The sequence below is a fragment of the Elephantulus edwardii genome, unplaced genomic scaffold (genome assembly GCF_000299155.1).
Source record: "Elephantulus edwardii isolate Elephantulus edwardi_28Jun2011 unplaced genomic scaffold, EleEdw1.0 scaffold00004, whole genome shotgun sequence".
Lineage (NCBI taxonomy): Eukaryota > Metazoa > Chordata > Mammalia > Macroscelidea > Macroscelididae > Elephantulus > Elephantulus edwardii.
Genome location: NW_006399754.1, coordinates 5029229 through 5049314, shown reverse-complemented (window position 1 = coordinate 5049314; position 20086 = coordinate 5029229). Strand labels below are relative to the sequence as shown.

Genomic DNA, 20086 nt, shown 5'->3' with positions numbered 1-20086 from the left:
GTTGCTGCAGGGGGGACGTTGCTGCAGGGGGCATGTTGCTGCAGGGGGCACGTTGCTGGAGAGGGCATGTTGTTGCAGGGGTCATGTTGCTGCAGGGGGGACGTTGCTGCAGAGGGGACGTTGCTGCAGGGGGCATGTTGCTGCAGGGGGCACGTTGCTGGAGAGGGCATGTTGCTGCAGGGGTCATGTTGCTGCAGAGGGGACATTGCTGCAGAGGGGACGTTGCTGCAGGGGGCATGTTGCTGCAGGGGGGATGTTGCTGCAGGGGTGATGTTGCTGTTTCCCTTTTTCTTCCACATCCCTGGAATCTTGCTATGAAATGGTACCATTTACAGTGAAAAATAGTTTCATCTTTGCCTTGTTCCAAATGTAGTACCAGCCCTGGAATTAATGTTGAATGTGGGCGATTTTGTTGTAACTACTGCAGGCAACGATGCAGAGAGTGGGCTGAAGCTGGACTCCTAGGCAGCTGCCCATGAAGAGCCAACACAGAAGAAAAACACGGGGCACTTGTTAAAAATTTATTAAAAAGGTTAGGGCAAGGACAGCAGGACATTTAAAAGTGCACCATTCAGAGTGTCTGCTCACCACCCAGTGGCGTTGTACTGAGTGTTGATATGTGCTGGGTACTAGTGAAGCTTGTCCTTTCTTTCCATTTGACCCTCATAGTCACCTTAGGAAGGAGATATTCTGGCTTACATAGTCAGAGGAGGAACTGGAGATTGAGAGAAGCGATAGAACTTGGTCATGGTCAAGCTGAGGATCTAGAACTTGAGTCGGCTTACCACTGCAGCCCATACACTACCCACCTCCAGGGTTTCGTCTCTCAAGCCCATCACATCTTTGTTGTGATACAGCACGAACCCTGAGGGGAGAGGCCAGCGACGCTAGGGAAGAGGATGGATTGGACTGTGGGTGCTTCTCAGAGCAGCGAGAGGCTTTGGATGGAGACCAAGGAGAAGGCAATCTGTTGTACCAACTTAGGGGTTCCTCAAAAAGTTAAACATAGCATTACCAGATGACACAGCAATTCCCATCCTAAATATACACAGAAGTAAACAAAGCAGGAACACAAACAGACGCAGCTGCACCAGGCTTCATTGTAGCACTGCGCACAGTAGCCAAAAGGTAGAAATGTCTGTCAAAAATGGGTGGAGAAACAAAACGTGTTACATCCATCCCACAGAATGATACTCAGCCTAAAGACAAATGAAACTCTGCAATGTGTTGAAACGTGAAAATTAATAAGACTCTGAAAATGAAAATCATATTAAGTGAAATAAGTCCTGCCCCAAAGGTTAAACATTTATTATATGATCCCGCTGGTTTGAAATATATATCACAGGCAAGTGCATGGAGACCAAAGTTGATTAGTAGTTCACAGGGGTGGGAGGCCAAGGCACCCTGGTGAGCAGTGATTAAGGGCTCACTGAAATGTTGGTGGCTCGAATCCCCTCCCTGCACCATGGGAGAGCAATGTGACAGTCTATTCTGTGAAGCTTACAGCTCTGGAAATCTTTTATGACGGTTCTCCTCTGTCCCATTCAACCTCTTTTAGTTGAAATAGTGTCAATGGCAATGAAGTTTTAGGGGGTAGTGGCTAGAGATGGAAGGAGAGATAATAGGGGACACTATTTAAGGGGCACTGAGTTTCTGTGAAGGGTGAAAAAATTTGGAAACAGACAATGGTGATGAGCCTACAACATGGTTTACATTAATACAGTCACTGCATCGTGCGTGTCACAAAGTCCGGGAAAGGCGAATGTTGTGTTTGTATATATTTCACCACAATAAAAGTTTATAAAAGCAGAGGACAGTCTGGGGAGCTCTGTATTAATGGAAAGCACAGGCAGGCGTGATACAATCTAAAAGCCTGACTCCTTAGATGAACCAATATGTTGTTCTTTGTATGAACCCAGCCTGGCTCCAAGCACCTTGATAACTCTTCATTTTCATTTCCTATTTGTGTTAGAAGCACTTTATTGATCTCTCCAACCTCCCTGAAAAGCAGTCATTACTGCCTTTTGATATTTATTCATCATCTCTGGAGCGAAAGACAGACAGTGTAATATGCACAGAGGCATGTCAGCTGCGGAGGGGGCAGCTGGGTGCGTCTCAGCAGCTGGAGGGGGTGGGTGAGGAGATTCAGAGGTTAAGATACTGCCATCCTGAGGCAGGTCCCGAGCCAAATGGAAAAGGCAGATCTTTGTCTGAATCCTAGGAAATTGCTGGCTGCCTTTCTAATGTGAAACACGTTTTCCCAGCCAGATTATGTAACATGGGTTAGGTTGTTTTCCATTTTCCGAGATGCACTTGGGCCTTGAGAAACATTTCCAGTTCCCCAGCCAACGTCAGTCGGTTCTTGGCACCCAGGGGATCCAGCGCTTGAAAACTTTCTCACCTAATCCTAAGGACTTGAGTGCTGCCAGGTTAAATGCAAGGTCCCTTCTCAGCCCAGGTCTATACACTGTTCTTGTTTAGACGTCAGAGAACATTCATGTATGAGATCCATAGAATATTAACAAGTGATTCACAGTGTATGATTTAAAGGTTGGAAATACTTCTTACCTTCCATGTGGGAAGTGTGGGTTCAGTTTCCAGCCAGTTCACCCCACACAGAGCTATACCCCGCCCTCAGCGGGAGCTTGCACATTGATCGGGTGCTGATTTCAATGGAACTTCTAGACTGAGATGGACTAGGAAGAAAGGCCTGGCAATCTATTGCCACAAATCAGCCAAGAAAAGCCTAGGAATCACAGTGGTCTGATCCACAACCAGTCTTGGGATGATGCAGGATTTAATTCCTGGGTGACATTTAGTTCCATGTGGGCCAGACTCAATGGCAGCCAGGGCTGTCCTTGGGGGTATTGTGGGGGGATTCACTGGTGGGGGTGATCCCATGGGACAGATTGCTTGCTTGCTGTCCTCAGCTTGGTGGGGAGGGTCTTCTGGAGTCACACGTGTTTTACCTGCCAGGGTTCAGCTGCACTGCGAGTCAGAAGTGAAGGTAGATTGAGGGGTGCGGGCGCTGTGTTAAGCGCTATGCTGGCAGCCTGCCATCACCTGCACATTAGCGGATTAAACTTGCAGCCCATCTCAGCCATTCTCATACCACGGGCACTGGGCGAAGACACGGATTCCGTCTCGCCCGGGACAACTGCATCACACTGAATGTGGTGAACTGGCAGCGGGGCCTGGAAGCTGTAGCCATGGGAGGGAGGAGAGTTCCCTTCAGGTCATTTTGCAAGGACGCAGACCAGCAGACAGTAATGCTCTGCTGTTGGGACAGGGCCGTGAGAGTGCCATTGAAAGCAGCAGCCGAGGTCTAGAGACATCATCGATGTAGGAACGGTGTATTCCGAGCTTCCCCTGTGTCCTCACCATGGCACAGATTTTGCAGATGAGGAAACCGAGGGGATGAAGTAGCTGGGATCATAGTCTGTGTGTCACCTCCTGAAATAAAAGCTTCATCATTGTTGAGTTTACTGTAGCTCTTGGGGACCCCACGTGCTACAGAGCAAATTCCTCCATAGGATTGTCTTAACTGTTATTTTTTACTTTTTAAAAAATTTTTAAATTTTTAGTGTGTGTGTGTGTGTGTGTGTGTGTGCCATCAAATCAGATGTAACTGGTAGAGGAAGAGATTGTCCCTCTTTTTTCAGCAGAGCATCTGGTGGATTTGAACTGCACACCTCTGGGATTGCAGTGCAGTTAATTGTGATTTTTAAGGAAACAGCATCTCTTTCCCCTAAGTTCAAACTTCCAACTGTTAAGACTAATAGTTGAGTGCCAACTGTTTGTGCAGGGACCACTGACAGGCCAACAAAGTAAATAAGCCAGTTACGGTCAAGTGAGTTCACGGGCCCAGGTGCGGGTGCACCTTTAGAAGAGAATTCTATCAGCATAACAAACAGCTCCAGGATCTCAGGGCAGGCAGCACTGGTGCCATGGAATTGAATACAACCCACAGGGACCCTTTGAACAACAGGTTTGAACCTGGTCCTGTCCTGTGCCATCCTCTCTGCCACTCTACAGCCCACTGTTACAGTCTCTGTGTCAATCCCTCTCATTGAGGGGCTTTTCCACCGCTGACCCCCACCCCCCACTTTTCTGAGCGTGAAGTCCTTTTCAAGGTCTAGCTCCTCTAACAACACTCCCAGAGTTTGTGAAATGATGTTCCACCACCCTTCCCTCTCGGGAGGGTCCTGACTGCACTCTCTCCGAAATGTATTTGTGTGTTCTCTTGGCCCTCCATGGGATAAGTGTTCTTCTCCAGCTCTGGAACTCAAAGGTATTGGGTCTCTTTCTGTAGTCTTTATTCACGGCCCAGCTATGCAGCGGGTAATTGGAAAGACCATGACTTGGATCAGGCGCACCCTTAGTCTTTAAACTGACAGTGCAGCAAAATGCATGTGTATTTTGCTGACTCTTCTGCAGGTTGGCTGGGTGACGGTGACTCTAAAGAACAGGTGGGTTTTGGCTGTGTTCCAGCCGTCCTTTGTCCTTCCTGGATCTGCAGGCTGGCTGCAGGCACTCTTCTGGTGGCAAGGGCAGAAGCCCAAGGGCAAGTGCATTTCAAACACCCGTGGCTGGCTCCACATTTGCTAGCATCCAGCTGAGCTTTTTTGGTGGTTGTGTTTACAGAACACTTGCATTTCCTGAGGGAGCTCTCATAGTGCAGGCTGGAGCGGGCTGCACATCCAACCCCAAGGCCCCAGGTCTCGGACAGTTTGAACGCACCAAAGCTCGATGAGAGAAAGATGGGCAGTCTCCTCCCATTGCCACTCACCGCCTTTGGACACCCGCGGATGTTAGCTATGAGTAGGACGGACTTGATGGCAGAGAGATGACGACGGTCATGATGGGGATGCTGTTCTTTGGGGAAGTGCCTAGTCATGCCCTGTGTCCACTTTTCTATTCAGACGCTTGTCTTTTAAGTGGATTTGTAAGCTGCTGTGGGCACATTTATCACAGAAGCTATTTTGGACCCTGTTTAGCAGTCAACTTTCACATTTCATTTTTTGTCACGCCGGTGTTTACGTTTTCGTAAGCAGTCAGGCTGGAGATATATCACTCAGATTAATTTATTCACTTTTGGTGAAAAAATAATTTCATATTCCAGTAGCTATTGTATTATTTTCCTTATCCCCTCTGACGGCACTTTTCTTAGCGTTAAATCCATCTGTAAGTTATTTTGGTTTAAGATGGGTAAGAAGCCCCCTCCCTCCTGTGTCTCTTCCCTCCCTTTCTCGCTTCCTTCTGTCCTCCTCTTTCTGATAATCACTGGCACCATTCACTGAATAATCTTTCCTGTCCTTGGCATTTGCGATGCCATCATTATCCTAGACCAAACTCCCGTTCAGTTGCTTCTCTTCCTGGACCCTGGCTCTGTTCTGTCCTATTGATCAGACCATGACTAGCAATGTCAGGACTGTTCTAATTATCCATGGAATCTTTTCATATCTGCTAGGATAAACTCCATCACATACTCTTCTAGTTCTTAAGATATTTTAGGCTCATGTTGGGGAAAGGGTTTGGGACTTAGGTGCCAGAGGAAGGTCCTTAACCTCAGGAGGAGCCCTCGCCGCCCCACACCCCCACCCCACCCCTGTGTGACTGCACATGAACTTGTTGGAGTCACTTTGCAGTGTGAACCCTCCCTCCCCTCCTGCAAGAGAGAAGATGAGTGTCTGAGATCGCCCTCCCGCTGAGATCTGGTCTTCTACCAGCGACAGAGGCTGCATTTGATGAAATAGAACAGCCTCCCTGAGCCAAGCACATTGGGCTACCTTGTGCCAGCACCCCTCTGCACCCCTACTGTGCCCACTGCAGGGTGCTGGGCTGACTGGGGGGACCCACTGCAGGCCCAGGTCTGTGCGCCTTGGGAATCCGAGTGCTCCTGTCTCTCACCAAAGAGCACCGCCCCAGATGTCCCCTCTAACAGCTCGGCCTGATTCTGTGAAGCTGGCCCATCCTGCCCTGTCCTCCCTCCATCTGCCCACTTGCTTGAACCCATTGCTGCCATCACTGCATCAGTCCGTCTGCTTGTAGGTCTTCCTCTCTTCCTCTGACCCTCCACCTCTCCCAGCACGTTATCTTTCCCAAGGACTAGCCCGTGTGCTTAAAGTCTCTGACACTGCCCCAGAACGCCGCCTATAAATCGGCAGGGTGTGGAACCCTTCTGAGTCTGTGAGTCAGGACTTCACCCAGCCCAGTGACTGGAGTCTCCTGAGGGATTTAAAGCAGTGCCCTGAATAACTGTGCTTGCCTGACACTCATCTGTAGAGGGGAAGCTCCTTGGCATTTTAATGAGCCCAAGGCCCTCACCCATGAGTGCTTTGTGAGGTAACTTGTCAGGGTGTAAGACACAAGAGTCTCCCCTAAATGTGGCATCATTGAGGGGGTGGTAAGAGGTGGTAGCAAAACTCAATTCCCAGCACCAGAAATGCTCACCAGTTACACCACCTCAAGGCTTGGGCCTTGGATGGCCTAGGGGGCCACCCAGTGACATCACTGATGTGTGTGACCTGTACTAAAGGATTTCATTAAGGATCTCATTAAAATTGGAGATTTACTGAGGTGTCTGTAGGTGACCAGGGAGGTCCTCTGATGGACACTCGCTGTGGATGTATTTGATGCTTCCTGTTAATGTCAAACACCTCCACGGTCACATTTGAAAAGAAAACAATGCACAACTTCACACGAGGGTGACCAACAATCCCCATTTGTCAGGGGTTAAGAGGTTTCCTGGGACACAGGCCTCTGGGTGCTGAAATAAGGAGAGTGGGTGGCCTAGGAAAGGGGGTCACTGTACTTTGTCGCTCTCACCCAGTCACAGCTGTTCCTCTTCAAAGTGTCCCAGGCTCTGGCTGCCCTCTGTCACTTCCTGCACTTTGCTCCCCATTCTGTCCTGATGTTTCTCAACCATTGGTGACTCGCTTACCGAGGTCACCAGTGTCGCTCACTCTGCCAAGCCCAGAGGACTCCTCCAGCTCACCTTGCTTGATCTCTCAGCAGCCCTCTCTGCTGTCCACACCCCTCAGCCTCCTTGGCCCAGTGCCATTCCTTTGCCGCCCTTGATGTTGTTAACTGTTGTGTGGTCATGACAATTCCATGCACAAGGCCATTCTCTGGTCCACCTGACAGGAGGCTGTGCCTTGGGAATATGGTGGGATGGACATTGTCTGGGAATCAAACCTGAATCTTCTGCACTGAGGATGAGAATTCTACCATTGAACGCCTTTGCAGATGACTACTTTATCTGAAAAGATGGGATTACTTCAGGCCCAATCCCCTCCCTCCACACTTCCTAAGCATCCAGCCCTGTGCATGACCCCAAATACCAGTGTTCCATGGCTCCAAGGTCCAGCCCTGATCTCTCTTCTGAATTCCAACTCTACACCTCAACTACATTCATGTCCAGACTGGAGATTTTATAGTCTCCGTCACCAGCCTCCTCCTCTTTCTTTCTTTTCTCCGCCTCAGTGGATGTTATCATCTTGACACCTCCCCCTCTTTGTGTCTTATACCCCATCTGTGCCTCTGTCTGTCCCTCTGTCGTATGTGTCCAGTCTGTCCATTTCTCTTCACCTCCACTCCTACCATCCAGGGTAGTGTCATGTTGGATGGTACCTACCTTGCTCATCTCCCCATTCTGCCTAAAATCACCTCTTGGTTTCATAGAAGGTCAATGTCTTTGGTAGCTTCCCCTTGCCTCATTCAACTAGTCTCTGCTACCCTAGTGGTCTCACTTGTCCTTGAACTCAGGACCTCTGCACAGGCTGTACTCCTGTCCTGGGATATACTCCTCCCCACCCTGACCTCTGACCCACCTTCTGCCAGCTTATCCATTCCTGGCTCCCTCTCAGATCTTGGTGGAAATGTCACACCATTGCCAGTGCAGACCCTATCCCAGCTCAGCTCCTCATGTGCTCAAAGGTGCATTCTGTGCCAGTTAAAGCCCTGCGAGCAGGCGGGCCTTCTCCCTGGTACTTAGCACAGTGTCTGGCGTTTAGCAGGCCCTCGGTGAGTACTTGTTGGATGAATGGCATTGGATAAAGAGCATGAGTTGAGGTTGGGGGAGAGGAAAGACCTCCCTCCCTGATGGTCTGCCCTCACACCAAGAACACCTTTGAGGAAGCTGATGCCTCGACTGCCCCTCTCTGGTTTACTTTTGTCCCCAGACAATATGACCTTTAAGAGAGACTTTATGTCATTTCCAAAGTCAGTGTGTGAGTCCCTAGGGTCACTATAGGTTGTTTCTGTCACTGCACAAATGACAAGTGGTACAGGGCCATTGCCTGTGCCTTTAAGATCTACACTGTCACCTCCCAGGGGCTGAAGGACAATTCTTTTCTCTGGCAGATAGTACATCTGGTGAAAGTACACAACCCACTGGCTAGCAACCAAGTCGGCCTTAATTCAAGGTGGAGTTCAAGGTTCCTGTATAGAAACTGCTACAGTTTAGTTTTCCTACACCTGGTTTTAAAATTGCAATTTTTCCCCCCAGCAAACAAAAATTGGCTTTAATGCTGCTAAAAGCACTCCGCTCCTTGATGGTGTATGATTCCTTGTACGTGGTATTTGGAGGATGAAACGATGGTTTGTTTTCGCAGTACCTGAGGCATCCTCACCGTCTCTCCTGCAGCATTACCGGGGCTTGACACAGTTTTACATCCTTTCCTAATTAGCTTATAGAGAGATTTGCTCCAAGTCATGCACCCATGTCATCAAAGTCCTTGTTGCCATATTTAGAAGACTATGTCCAACATAAATTCCACTCCCAAATCTCCTCCTTGTAATGAGCCCTCATCGACATAATGAGTTTCTTGGAAGGAAGGCATTGTATAAATTAAAAATACTAATGAGTCATAATGATAACGAATTATTTCCCTTATTACCAGGAGCAGCACTAACCTTGGGCAAATTATCCAGCAGCTGAAGGTGCCCTCCCCCAGCCAGCCCTGCCCTCCCCGGAGAGCCGGTGCCTGAACCTCCCTCTTCTTTTTTTCCCTTAATGTTCTGAATCTTCCCAAAAGCTTTAGCTAGGAGGTCTCAGTGAGAGGATCTTTACTGCACAAACTAAAGTTCTGAGGACCAAAAGCACCTATTTGTCATTTCCTACCATGCCCCCCTGGAACCTATCCTGGGAGGTTGTAGTTAAAAAATGAACAAACTGGCACAAAAGAGCAGGACACTTTCTAGTTAAGAAACATCAAGGGCCTTAGGAATTGTCTGGTTACAAGTGATGGGAACCCACTCAAGCTGACTTGTCATTGTTGCTATGTGCCGTCGAGTCACCTGTGACCCCAAGTGACCCTATGTACAACAGCTCTGAAGCCTGCCCTATCCTGAGCCAGTCTCAGTGACTCCAAAACACCTACCCCATTGCCCCAATTACTGTATCAATACATCTCACCCAGAGTCTTCCTCTCGCTGTCCCTTAACCCTCCCAAGCAATGATGTCCTCCTCCAAGGACTGGTCCCTCCTGGCCATGTGCCCAAAGTATGTGAGATGAGCTTCAAAATCTTAGCCTCCAAGGAGAAACTTGGTTTTACCCTCTCTAAGACAGATCTATTTATTTTCTTGGCAGCCCATGGTTTGTTCAAGACTCTTCTTCAGCACCACAACTCAAAGGCATCAATTCTTTTTCTGTCATTCTTAGTCATTGTCCCTCTCTCTTATGTATGTAGCAAGTAATTGTGAAGGCCATGGCCTGGATCAGGCACACCTTAGTCTCATAAACAAAAATACTTTACTAATAGGTTTCAAGGACAGAGCTCAAGGGCAGAAACACACCTGGGCTTTGGGAGGGTCAGGAGTCGGGACAGGAGGGCTGCTGGGACCTGGGTGGACACTGTGTTTCGCTAGGTCTGCTGGCTAGACCTTCAGCACACTCTCACACCTCTGCCCGCAGTAGGCAGAGTTGCCCTTCCATGCATGTGGGTTAAACATGGTGCTGCAGTGACGTCACCCCTCAAGGACCCCAGAACCACGCTCTGGCTCAGTTCAGGTTAGGTATCACCGTTTACTCCGTCCCCTCAGCCTGTGGGGTCAGGGCCACATGGGACAAATGTGGCGCTTGGCCCCAGGTGCTGATTCAGTCATGGACTCATTGCTGCAGTCGGGATGCAAGATGCAGAGGCCTCTCGGAGGGAAGGAGGGTTATTTTCCCAGGGTCCCCACAGCAATCCAGGTGATTTGTTACAGCGGAACTCAGTTCTGAATCTCAGTTCACAGTTCCGAAGGCTGCAGGTCTGAATCAAGGTGCAGGCTGGACGGTGATTTTACGCAGTCTCCCTGAGCAGATAATTCTTTTTTTAAAAAAAAATTATTTTCATTATTATTATTAATTTTAATGAACATTTACAGAGACTTTGGATTTCCATTCATTCATTATTGCACTTTTCTCCCTGCCCACCACTCCCCACCAGTTCACTCTTCTCTTTGAAAAGTAAAAAAATTTCTTTCATTGTTATACAATCCTTTCCCCCAAGTCCACTCCACTATGCAGCCTTTGTTCTGGACTCATGTCATAACAATAATACCTAATCGTATATCCCTTTTAAACAGTTCTCTCCCTCATCTTTTTCAATGCAGTATACATAATTTATCCCATCTTTCTCAGTCTCCTCCCAACCCCGATGTCAGTCCCATTTTACAGCAGTGGTACTATGCGGTATTTGTCCTTTTGTGACTGAAATATTTCACTCTGCATGGGTGACCCTGGAGGAGCAGATAATTCTTGACTCTCTCGGCTTCTGTAGCTCCAGGCTTGCAGCCACAGCATAGCTCCGTCTTCACATGGCTGCCTTCTCTCTGCGTGTCTCTCCGTGTTGTGTCTGTTCTCTCTCAGGACACCTCGAGTGGATTAGGAGACATTCTGTCCTACTGCCTTCATTGTCTAGTGCTGCTGTCACAGAGACACCACAAGTAGATGGACTTAACACCCAGGAAGTTATCACACAGTTTATCCCTGAGGGCCTAGCGGGTAAGGAAGGAGTTGTGCTGCCAACTCAAAGGCAGGCAGTTCGAATTCAGGTTGCTCCATGGGAGAAAGATGGGCAATCTCCTCCCATGGAATTCAGAGACTGAAACCCTGCTGGAGGGGCTTCCAACTCAATGGCAGTGAGTTTATTTTATTTGTAGTGTAAGAAGTTCAGTTTGCTCGGCTCCACAGTCAACACTCTTGGCACCAGTAGCCAGGAAATAAAAAAACAAAACATATTGCAATGGGAAAGTCTGCGGTTAGGGACCTCTCTACTCAAGAGCAACGGTGTCTCTCTGGAGACTAAGGTGTGCCTGGTATAGGCCATGGTTTTTGCAATCACTTGTTATGCATCAGAGAGTTGGACAATGACTAGGGAGGATAGAAGGAGAATTGACGTCTTTGAGCTGTGGTGCTGGAGAAGAGTACTGAATGTACCATGGACTGCCAAGAAAACAAATAGATTCATCCTAGAGAGGGTTAAACCAGGCTGCTCCTTGGAGGCAAGGATTCTGGGGCTTCGCCTGACATACTTTGGACATGTTGTAAGGAGAGACAGGTCTTTGGAGAGGGACATCATGCTGGGCAGAGTGGAGGGACAGCACAGGAGGGGAAGACCCTCTTATGAGGTGGATTGATTCAGTGACTGGGGTAATCGGGATGGATGTGTCAGAGGCAATGAGATTGGCACAGAATAGAGCAGGGTTTAGGGCTGTTGTACATAGGGTCGCTATGAGTCGCAAGCGACTCGACGGCACATAACAACAACAACAAGTATAAGAAGTTAGAGGTCAAAGTTTACAGGAAGGCTGCCTCTCTGTCGGTTCTGGAGGGAAGTCTTGGCTTCCTTCAACATTCCGCAGAGACCTCCCTGTGTCCTGGCCCCTGTCAGCGTCAAGGAGTTGCATAGCACAGAGAACTAAGTTCAAAAGGATTCGTGTCTGGCAATTCTTTCTTATGCACTGAATCCCCCTCTTGACTCAGTTTCCTCCCTTTTATCTCTTATGTGAAAAGGTGCTATAATCTACACCTAAGGAAACCTCCCTTACATCTACCAGGGCTGTGATGGGATCAATAGCTATTATATTCCACCCTTAATCCTTTTACAACAACAACAACGAGAAAGCTCTGTTGGCCTAGTGGATAGAAAGTTATGCTACCAATCCAAAGTTGGGTAATTTTAATCTGCAGCCCTCAGGCCTGGTTTTAATTGTTTTTGGTCAGATATTCTTCTATGTGGTAAAGCACTTGTCTGTTCCCTTGCTGTACAGAGGTAACTCATGGTTGCTGTGATGCTAAACACTGTGACGCTGACGTGACAAATGTGATAATGGTTATCCATGGTGGACAGTGTTTGGTGGAGCTCCCCGATTAAAACAAGCTTGGAAGCAGGAGTGGCATCTACTTCCGAAATAGCTTGCCTCTGGAAACCATGTGAACTTGGAGAAATGATGAAAGTTTTACAGGTGTTCAGGTCTTTCGTTCATAGGGTCACTATGAGTCGTCTATGACTCGACGACACTTAACAACAATCCTTTTACTGGTTTATCAGGTCTGGGGGGATCATTACATCATTATGTACTTGTGTTTTGGGGAATACAATTCAATCCATTACAGAGGGGAGAAATGACATCCAGCAAAAGGAATCACCTGCACTAGGTTTGGGGTGGGAAGCTCTGGTGGCCTAGTGATAAGAAGCTGCTCTGCAATCCAAAGGCACTTGATTCGAATCCAGCATTGGGAGAAGGATGGGCCATCTCCTCCTGTATGATTTACAGCCTCTGAAAACCCAGCGGAGAGTCAGCTATGAGCTGGCTTCTATTTGAGGACACACAGTAACAATCACAACAGGTTTGGGAGTTTTGCACTGCGGTAGTAGGGAGCACGGACAGCGGCACTGGCTCGGAGGGCAGGTGGCAGGCCAGTGGTTCCGGTCTCTATGAGCTGAGTCAAGGAGCTCCTAACACCACATCCATCCTGAAGAGCAGTGACTCGTAAACCACTCTGAATCCTCGTTTACGTTAGTGCTGGTTGTGATTCAGCCGGGTCGTGTCACCTTTAGGGAGCTGCACTGCACCCCCAAAGGCGGTGCCTCTCTGGTGGTTTGAATCTTCCAGGTACTCCAGCAAAGAAAGATGGGCATTCCCTCCCACGTGATTTTCAGCCTCTAAAAACCCAGCGGAGGGTCAGCTGTGAATGGGTGTCACCTCCGTGACAATGTGCTTGGTGGTTTTTTAAAAAATTAAACTTTTACTTTATATTGGTTTGCTTACAAAGTTCATATGCACTGTGTTTCACACGACTCTTCATTCACATTGTATTTCATACATCGTTCTCCTTCCTTATGTTTTGAAAAAGTAATCAACATTAAGGGAGCTCTGATAGCCTAGTGGCAAGAAGCTGCACTGTAGTCCCAGAGGTCCGCGGTTCAAATCCACCAGATGCTCTATTGGAGAAGGAGGGGCAATCTCCTCCTGTACCAGTCAGATTCTATTGGAGAAGGAGGGGCAATCTCCTCCTGTACCAGTCAGATCCAATTTGGTGGTACACACACACACAAAATTTTTTTAAAAAATGAAAAAAGTTAATCACCATTGGACCATGCCCACCTTTGCTCTGTCTTTCCAGATCCCTCCAGATCTTTCCCATTTCCTTCTGACAGTAGGTTTTTGTGAATGAGTCAAGGAGAAAGAGACTTGCCATCCACTTCCCTCTGAATGTGGAATTTATGAGGGACCTTAGACAAGTCACTCTCTTTGGAATTCCCTAATTCCATCTTGGCTTGTATACATTCACATGTAACTTAAATATTTTTATGTGATTTTGACTTCTACAAGCTGTTCCTCTTGGCAGGCTCCAAGGATGCCCGGGAAGGACCTTGGGAAGCAGCTTGGAGGCTGAGAGCTGTTTAGCCTCCTTCTCATGGAGGAGAAGTTCTTGCTGGTGTGACCAGTTGCATCCTTGGCTGATTTTTTTAGGTCTTTCTTGCTAGTCCATCTTAGTCTGGAAATCTGTTCAGTAGCATACAAGCCTCACCTGGCAGAGAGGTGGTGGCCAAGCAGGAGGTGTGCTGGCTGGGATCGAACCCAAGTACCCTGCAAGGAGAGAAACTGAGCACTGAACCACACTGTCAACCACTCAGTGTTTCTCTAGGCATGCAGTGCCGAGAAGGAGTATTTTCACATTAACATCTAAAGGGATACCGAGGTATTCTCCCAGAAAAGGAGGCAGAGCAACACAGGGGAGCAGCTGCTAGGCAGGGAAAAGAGACAGAGGGGACCCCCAGCTGTGGCCCTTCCTTTGGGGAGCCCCATGGCCTCTAGTTTTCCTCACTTAAGCTGCAAAGGAGGTTAACCAATTCCAGGCTCTCGTACATTTTTCTCAAAGGCATCACTTAGGACAATTCGTCACGGCAGGCTGACAGGCCACATAGCTTCAGGCAGAAGCCCTTTTCACTTCTGGAAAATTAAATCACAGAAAAAGCCACCTTCAGCGAGTACAAAGAGAGCTCTGGGCCATGAGGTGAGGATGACAGGTGTACAGGGCCTTAAAGTTCACAAATATTAACACTGTGGGTCACCTCAAAACAGGATTAGATTCTGGACGGCTCACAGTGCTGTCTAGGCTGAAAGTTGACGTGGAAACCCACACAAAGAGTACAGAGTCCCCATCTACCCTGTCCCTGCTGTCCCTGCACACCGCTTCCCTTACTGTTACTGCCCTCTTGCATCTTTGAGGTCATTTGATGTCAATTTAAAGACCAAGATGCGCCTGGTCTGAGCCACGGTCTTCTCAATTGCTTGCTCTGTATCTACATGTTGGACAATGATCAAGAATGACAAGAAGTAGAATCAGTACCTTTGATTTGTGGTGTTGGACAAGAGTACTGAATATCCTATGAACTGCCAAAGAATGAACAAATATGTCCAGGAGGAAGTGCAACCGTCGTGGTCCTCAGAGGCAAGGATGGTGAATCTTCATCTCATCAAAGATTTGGGTTTGCTGTTGGGAGGGGCCGGTCCTGGGAAAAGAAAGCTTGCTGGGAAAAGTGGGGGGTCAGTGAAAGACAGGAAGACCTTCCACAAGATGGAATGATACAGTGACTGTAAAAATTGGCTTATGTAAGTTAGACATGATGAGGAATGTATAAGACAGGACGAGGTTCAGATCTGCTGACCCAGCGGCACCTAACAGCATTATTAACTATGCCTGTAGTTTATATTAAGGAAACTGGTGGCGTAGACTGCAGTGTGTTGTTCTGTTAACCAAAATGGGCCACTTCCCGTGCGATGAACTGCTTCTGAAAACCCATTGGAGGGTCAGCTATAGGTCATTTCCTACTTGGTGGTACATTACAAAACCAATATTATATAAGTATATATACATATGTTCTTTAAAGGGAGCTCTGGTGGCCTAGTGGCAAGAAAGCTGTACTACAATCCCAAAGGCACACAGTTCAAGGCCACCAGCTGCTCCGCAGGAGAAGGATGGGCAGTCTCCTCCCATGCAAGTAACTGCCTCTGAAAACCTGCTGAAGGGTCCGCTCTGGGTTGGTTCTGACTCGATGGCACAGAGCAACAACAACATGTTCTTTAATGCCATCTTGGAGACATAACCGGTACTGCTCAGTTTCCTATATGTATCGTTTTGTGCACAGACTGCAGATAACACGTGTAGGTAGTATGTGTGTGTGTGTTCGTGTGTATATGTTCGTGTATGTATATTCTCTCTGTGCTGTCTCTCTAACATCTTTCTAGGGTGTCTGATTTTCCTGAGGACAGAACACCTGTCACCTGATGAGACTTGGGAAGAACACAATAGCAATCAATAGCAGTGCATAAAAGGTTACCACGGGGCTGGCTCTGACTTCAAGACCCGTGTGTTGTGTGGAGCACTGTCACGGGTTTTGGTGGCTAGTTTTTCAGCCAGCCAGACCTTCTGAGAAGGTCTCTGGTAGATCCTGACTTTAGTGGCTGCGTGCAGACCCCTCACATCCGCAGGTGGCCTCCAGAACGCTCCTGCGGGGGAGGTCAGCTCGAGTCCAGCTCCCTGTCTGGTGTCTCCTCAGGTGTATACATCCTCACCACTGGCCTGATCCCCGTGCTGGAGGGAGAGCAGGACCCCAGAGTGGTGAGTTGACCCCTGGGGATGTTTTGTGAGTGCTTGACTTTGTTCCTAATGGGAAGTGACCCTGCACTGCTCAGGTGCCCTAAGAACACCTGCATCAGTGACCAGCTCTGCCCAAGAGGCCATGTGTCTGCAGCGGTTCCCCAGGGTGGCCGGGCGTGGTGTCTAGATGGGAGTCAGGAGGGAGGCCGAGGGGGACACGAGCTCTGGTGGGCAGCACCCCCCTTCTGTAACTGTGGAAGCAGACGGGCTCCTCCTCATTCTGCAGAGTGGCTGGTGGATTCACACCGCTTTCATTTAGCAGCTGAGTGCCTGCACCCTTCAGTTCTTCCTGAGATGGGAGGTAGGATCACACAGAGCCTTGTTAAAGACCCACACCCTCACTGATGGCTGGCCCTCAGGAGACAAAGCACAGGGGACAGGAGGCTGTGTTGTCTGTAGAGCACCTTGCTCTCATTGGAGGTCAGGCAGCCTCTTCTCCCCCAGTTGTGGACATAGGTGTGTGGTAGGGAGAGATGGTCCTCCTCCCTCCCCTGAGGCTGTCCATGTCCTCACCACTCCTGTCATCACCACTGGCACCTGCTGATAGGCTGCCTTATGTGGGAAGAGGGGCTGTGCAGGTATGACAGGAGACCCGCCCCCGGGGTGTCAGAGTGGACCAGCTGGAACATGGGGTCCCTAAAAAAAGGCAGCAGAAGGTTTGAGTTAGAACAGATGTGATGACAGAAGCAGACGTTGGGGTGGAAAGTGGATGGCCTGTAGGAGCTGGAGACAGTGAGGGACGGGTCCTTGCCTCGACTCTCAGAAGGACCACGGCTCTGCTGGCACCTGGATTTCAGCCCAGGAGTCCCATTCTGGTCTTCCAACTTCTAGAACATTTGCGTAGTTTTAAGCGACAGAGATTGTGATAATTGTAGCAGCAACAGAAAGCGGGTGCTCAACCGATGAGAGGACAAAGGGCATTGGCTGTACCCCGCAGGAAGTGCAGTGGTGGTGAGGGACAGTAGGGGGCAGAACCGGCAGAGATGGCGTTTCAGTGTGTAGGAGTGGTGGTTAAGTCCCGAGTAGCCTTGCTCTCATTGATGTACGTCTTCTGGCAGCACAGTGCCAGGCTGCTAACCGAGTTCCCAATTTGTAATCCATCAAGCCACTCTGCAGGATAAAGATAGACTATTTCCCTTAAGATTTATAGCCTCTCAGTAACTTGTGGTCGGTGTGAAGCTGAACACTGTGACACCAATGTGTCAAATGTGGTAACAGTCACCCATGGTGGACAGTGTTTGCTGGCACTACCCGGTTGAAACAAGCTTGGAAGCAGGAGTGGCATCCACTTCCATAAATAGCTGCCTCCGGAAACCCTATGAACCTGGAGAGAGGATGAAAGTTGCACACGCAAGTGTTGAGGACTTTTGTTCACAGGGTCGCTATGTGTCACCTACTCAACAATACTCAACAACAGTTAGACTCAACTGGAGAATGGTAGTAATAGATAGATGATGGAGCTCAGGTGGTGTAGTGTGAAAGGCATGGGACTGTAATCCAAAGGGTCAGCAGTTTGAATCCATCAGTCGATCTTTGGGAGATAGATGGACAGTCTCTTCCTATAAAGATTTACAGCCTCACAAGCCCAGTGGAAGGTCATTATGAATCCAGACTGATTCCATGACAAGGGTTTGGGTTGGGTTTACAAAGTGACGTCCTGTGTCAAGTGAACTCATTGTGATTTTTTTTTTCTTTTCCATTTCTTGAGGGAAAGCTAGCTTAGCTTCAGTCTTTGTAAGGAAGTGAGGACCATTTCTTCAGTGGCTGTGTTAGAAAACCATGGCCACCACACTTTTACTTCACATAAGTTTTCAAACTGTTCATGAACAAACTTTTAAACATCACGATGAGAGAAAACAATGATGAAACACAAGCTTAGTGGAGAGGCAGCCCAGGGAACAGTGATTGGGGGTGGGGGTGGTGTCCAAGCTGGATGCGGAACTTTCTGTCACCTTCCTGGCAGATAACCGTCTCCTCAGGAGGAATGCTGGTTCAGAAACTGGACACTGATGATCTGCAGTCAGAAAGGGCAGCATTTGATGGAACCATGGTCTATGCACAAAACAAGGTAAGTGAAGTGGTGACTTCACATCTGCATTTTATTAACAAGCCACGCGGTCTCTTTGCTGGGGAGGGGTGACTCTGGGTTGCACATGAGCGTGAACCTTAGTACACACTAGAGCTCCTGGCAGTGGGAATGGTCAGTTCGCTCATTGCTAAGCCAAAGGCTGGAGGTTTGACTCCATCCAGAGGTGCCATGTAAGAAAGGCCTGGCAATCTGCTTCTATCAAAAACCAGCCTGAAAACCCTAGGGAGGACGAATCTAGGTGAAACCACATGGGGTCTCCATGAGTCAGAGTCGGCTCTGGTGCCCGGGTTTGGTTTTCGGTTGACAGCAGTCACAGCTGGAAGGGGGCAGAGGGGGGCTGTGGTGGGAGAGATTGGCTTGGGTTCTGTCTGCAGTCTGCACATAGCCCAGGGTTGACGTGACCATTACATCAGAAGTTATCGCCCAATGCCTGCTCATACGTTGTGATGTATCTGAAACGGAACACAGCTTTGCTCAGGCTGGCGTGCTGGGGAGATGGAAAAGTCAGTTAACTCTCTTCTGTGATTCTGAGACCACATAGAAAACTGTGATGGTTAGTCACCCCTGAAACCCAGGATCCCAGCAAAGAGGCCCTTTCCTGGTCCAGGGCAGCTTCTGTCCAGCAGGGCAGAGTCACACAGCAACAGTGAAGGAGGAAGTTCTGGGCCGGCTCTCGCCCGAGTGAAGGGTTCTCCTTGCAGTGTTATACTCAGCCGTGTCTGCTCAGACCTCGAGGGCATGTCAGGAGGGGGCGCAGAGCCTGGACAAAGATGAGGGGCTGTCTTAGCACACTTGTAACCTCCCCCCCAACTGCACTACAAGTCTCCTTTGTTCCTTCTTTCCTTCCTGTCCCAGAGGCAGCAGGTGGTCCTGACTGAGCTGTGGGCCAGCGCGCACCAAGCCATCCACTTCTCATGCATGCACCCTGGCTGGGTGGACACTCCAGGTAAGCTATGGCCTTAGTCCCCCACCACTGTGCTGCCAACAACACCTGGGCAGCCACGGGACTGGCTCTCCCCAGGGGTGACCCAAAACTAGTGTGGCAAGGCCTGTCCATATCCGGCTGAGTCAGGCATGCGGGAACCAGAGGGAAAAGCCTTGTTCTCAGGGGCAAAACTTCTGTCCACAGGTGTCTTCTGCAGAACCAAGGAAGGGACGGTGCTGGTTGGGGTGGGCACGTGGGTGGGCACATGGGGAGTGGCCTAGCTTTGTCCTCCTTGGGCATCCACTGACTAGGGAGGGAGCTGGTGAGCGAGGCCGCTCCATATCAGAGGTGAATGACAGGGGCTGAGGGAAGGACTGGAGGCAGGCCTGGGCCACCTGCACCCCCAGAACTGTGGAACAAGGGGTGCCCAAGGGAAAGTAGGATCACTAAGGAGATGGAGCGTCGGGGAATGCGGCCTCCCTCCACGGCTCTGCCCCTTGCACGCTGTGCCCTCTGCTGACACAAGGCCTTTGCTCTGCAGCTCCTTCCTCCTCCTCAGACACAGCGCCCACCAACAGCACACCTCCCCACACAGCGTTCTCAGTGCCAGCTACCCCTCTAAGAGCTGCGTACATATATGCTCATACCGTTCTCACATCTGCTGGGAGGTGTGCTCTGAGATCATACCCACTTACAGATGTGGAGACTGAGGGATAATGCCACTCAGCTGCTTCCTTGGTTTTGTGTTTTGGGAGGCAGGTTCTTATACACTCAAGGCCAGATTAGAGTTATCTTAGTAGAAGCCGTAAAAATGTATCTCCGTGTTTCTAAAAGTTTGTTCCCACAGAGTTGTTTCTGGTCCTTGGCAGCCTCGTTACAGTGTAGAATCACTCCACAAGATTTTCTTGGCTATAT

At 49.1% G+C, this 20086-nt stretch overlaps 1 protein-coding gene across 1 annotated transcript in view; it reads left to right on the top strand.

The window, feature by feature from the left end:
• Positions 1 to 20086, top strand: part of DHRS12 (dehydrogenase/reductase (SDR family) member 12) — a 52735-nt gene that overhangs the window by 26159 nt on the left and 6490 nt on the right. The window contains exons 6-8 of the mRNA XM_006879518.1: positions 16057 to 16118; positions 18121 to 18225; positions 19102 to 19192. Coding sequence (XP_006879580.1) covers positions 16057 to 16118; positions 18121 to 18225; positions 19102 to 19192 — 258 coding nt within the window. The remainder of the gene's footprint in view (positions 1 to 16056; positions 16119 to 18120; positions 18226 to 19101; positions 19193 to 20086) is intronic.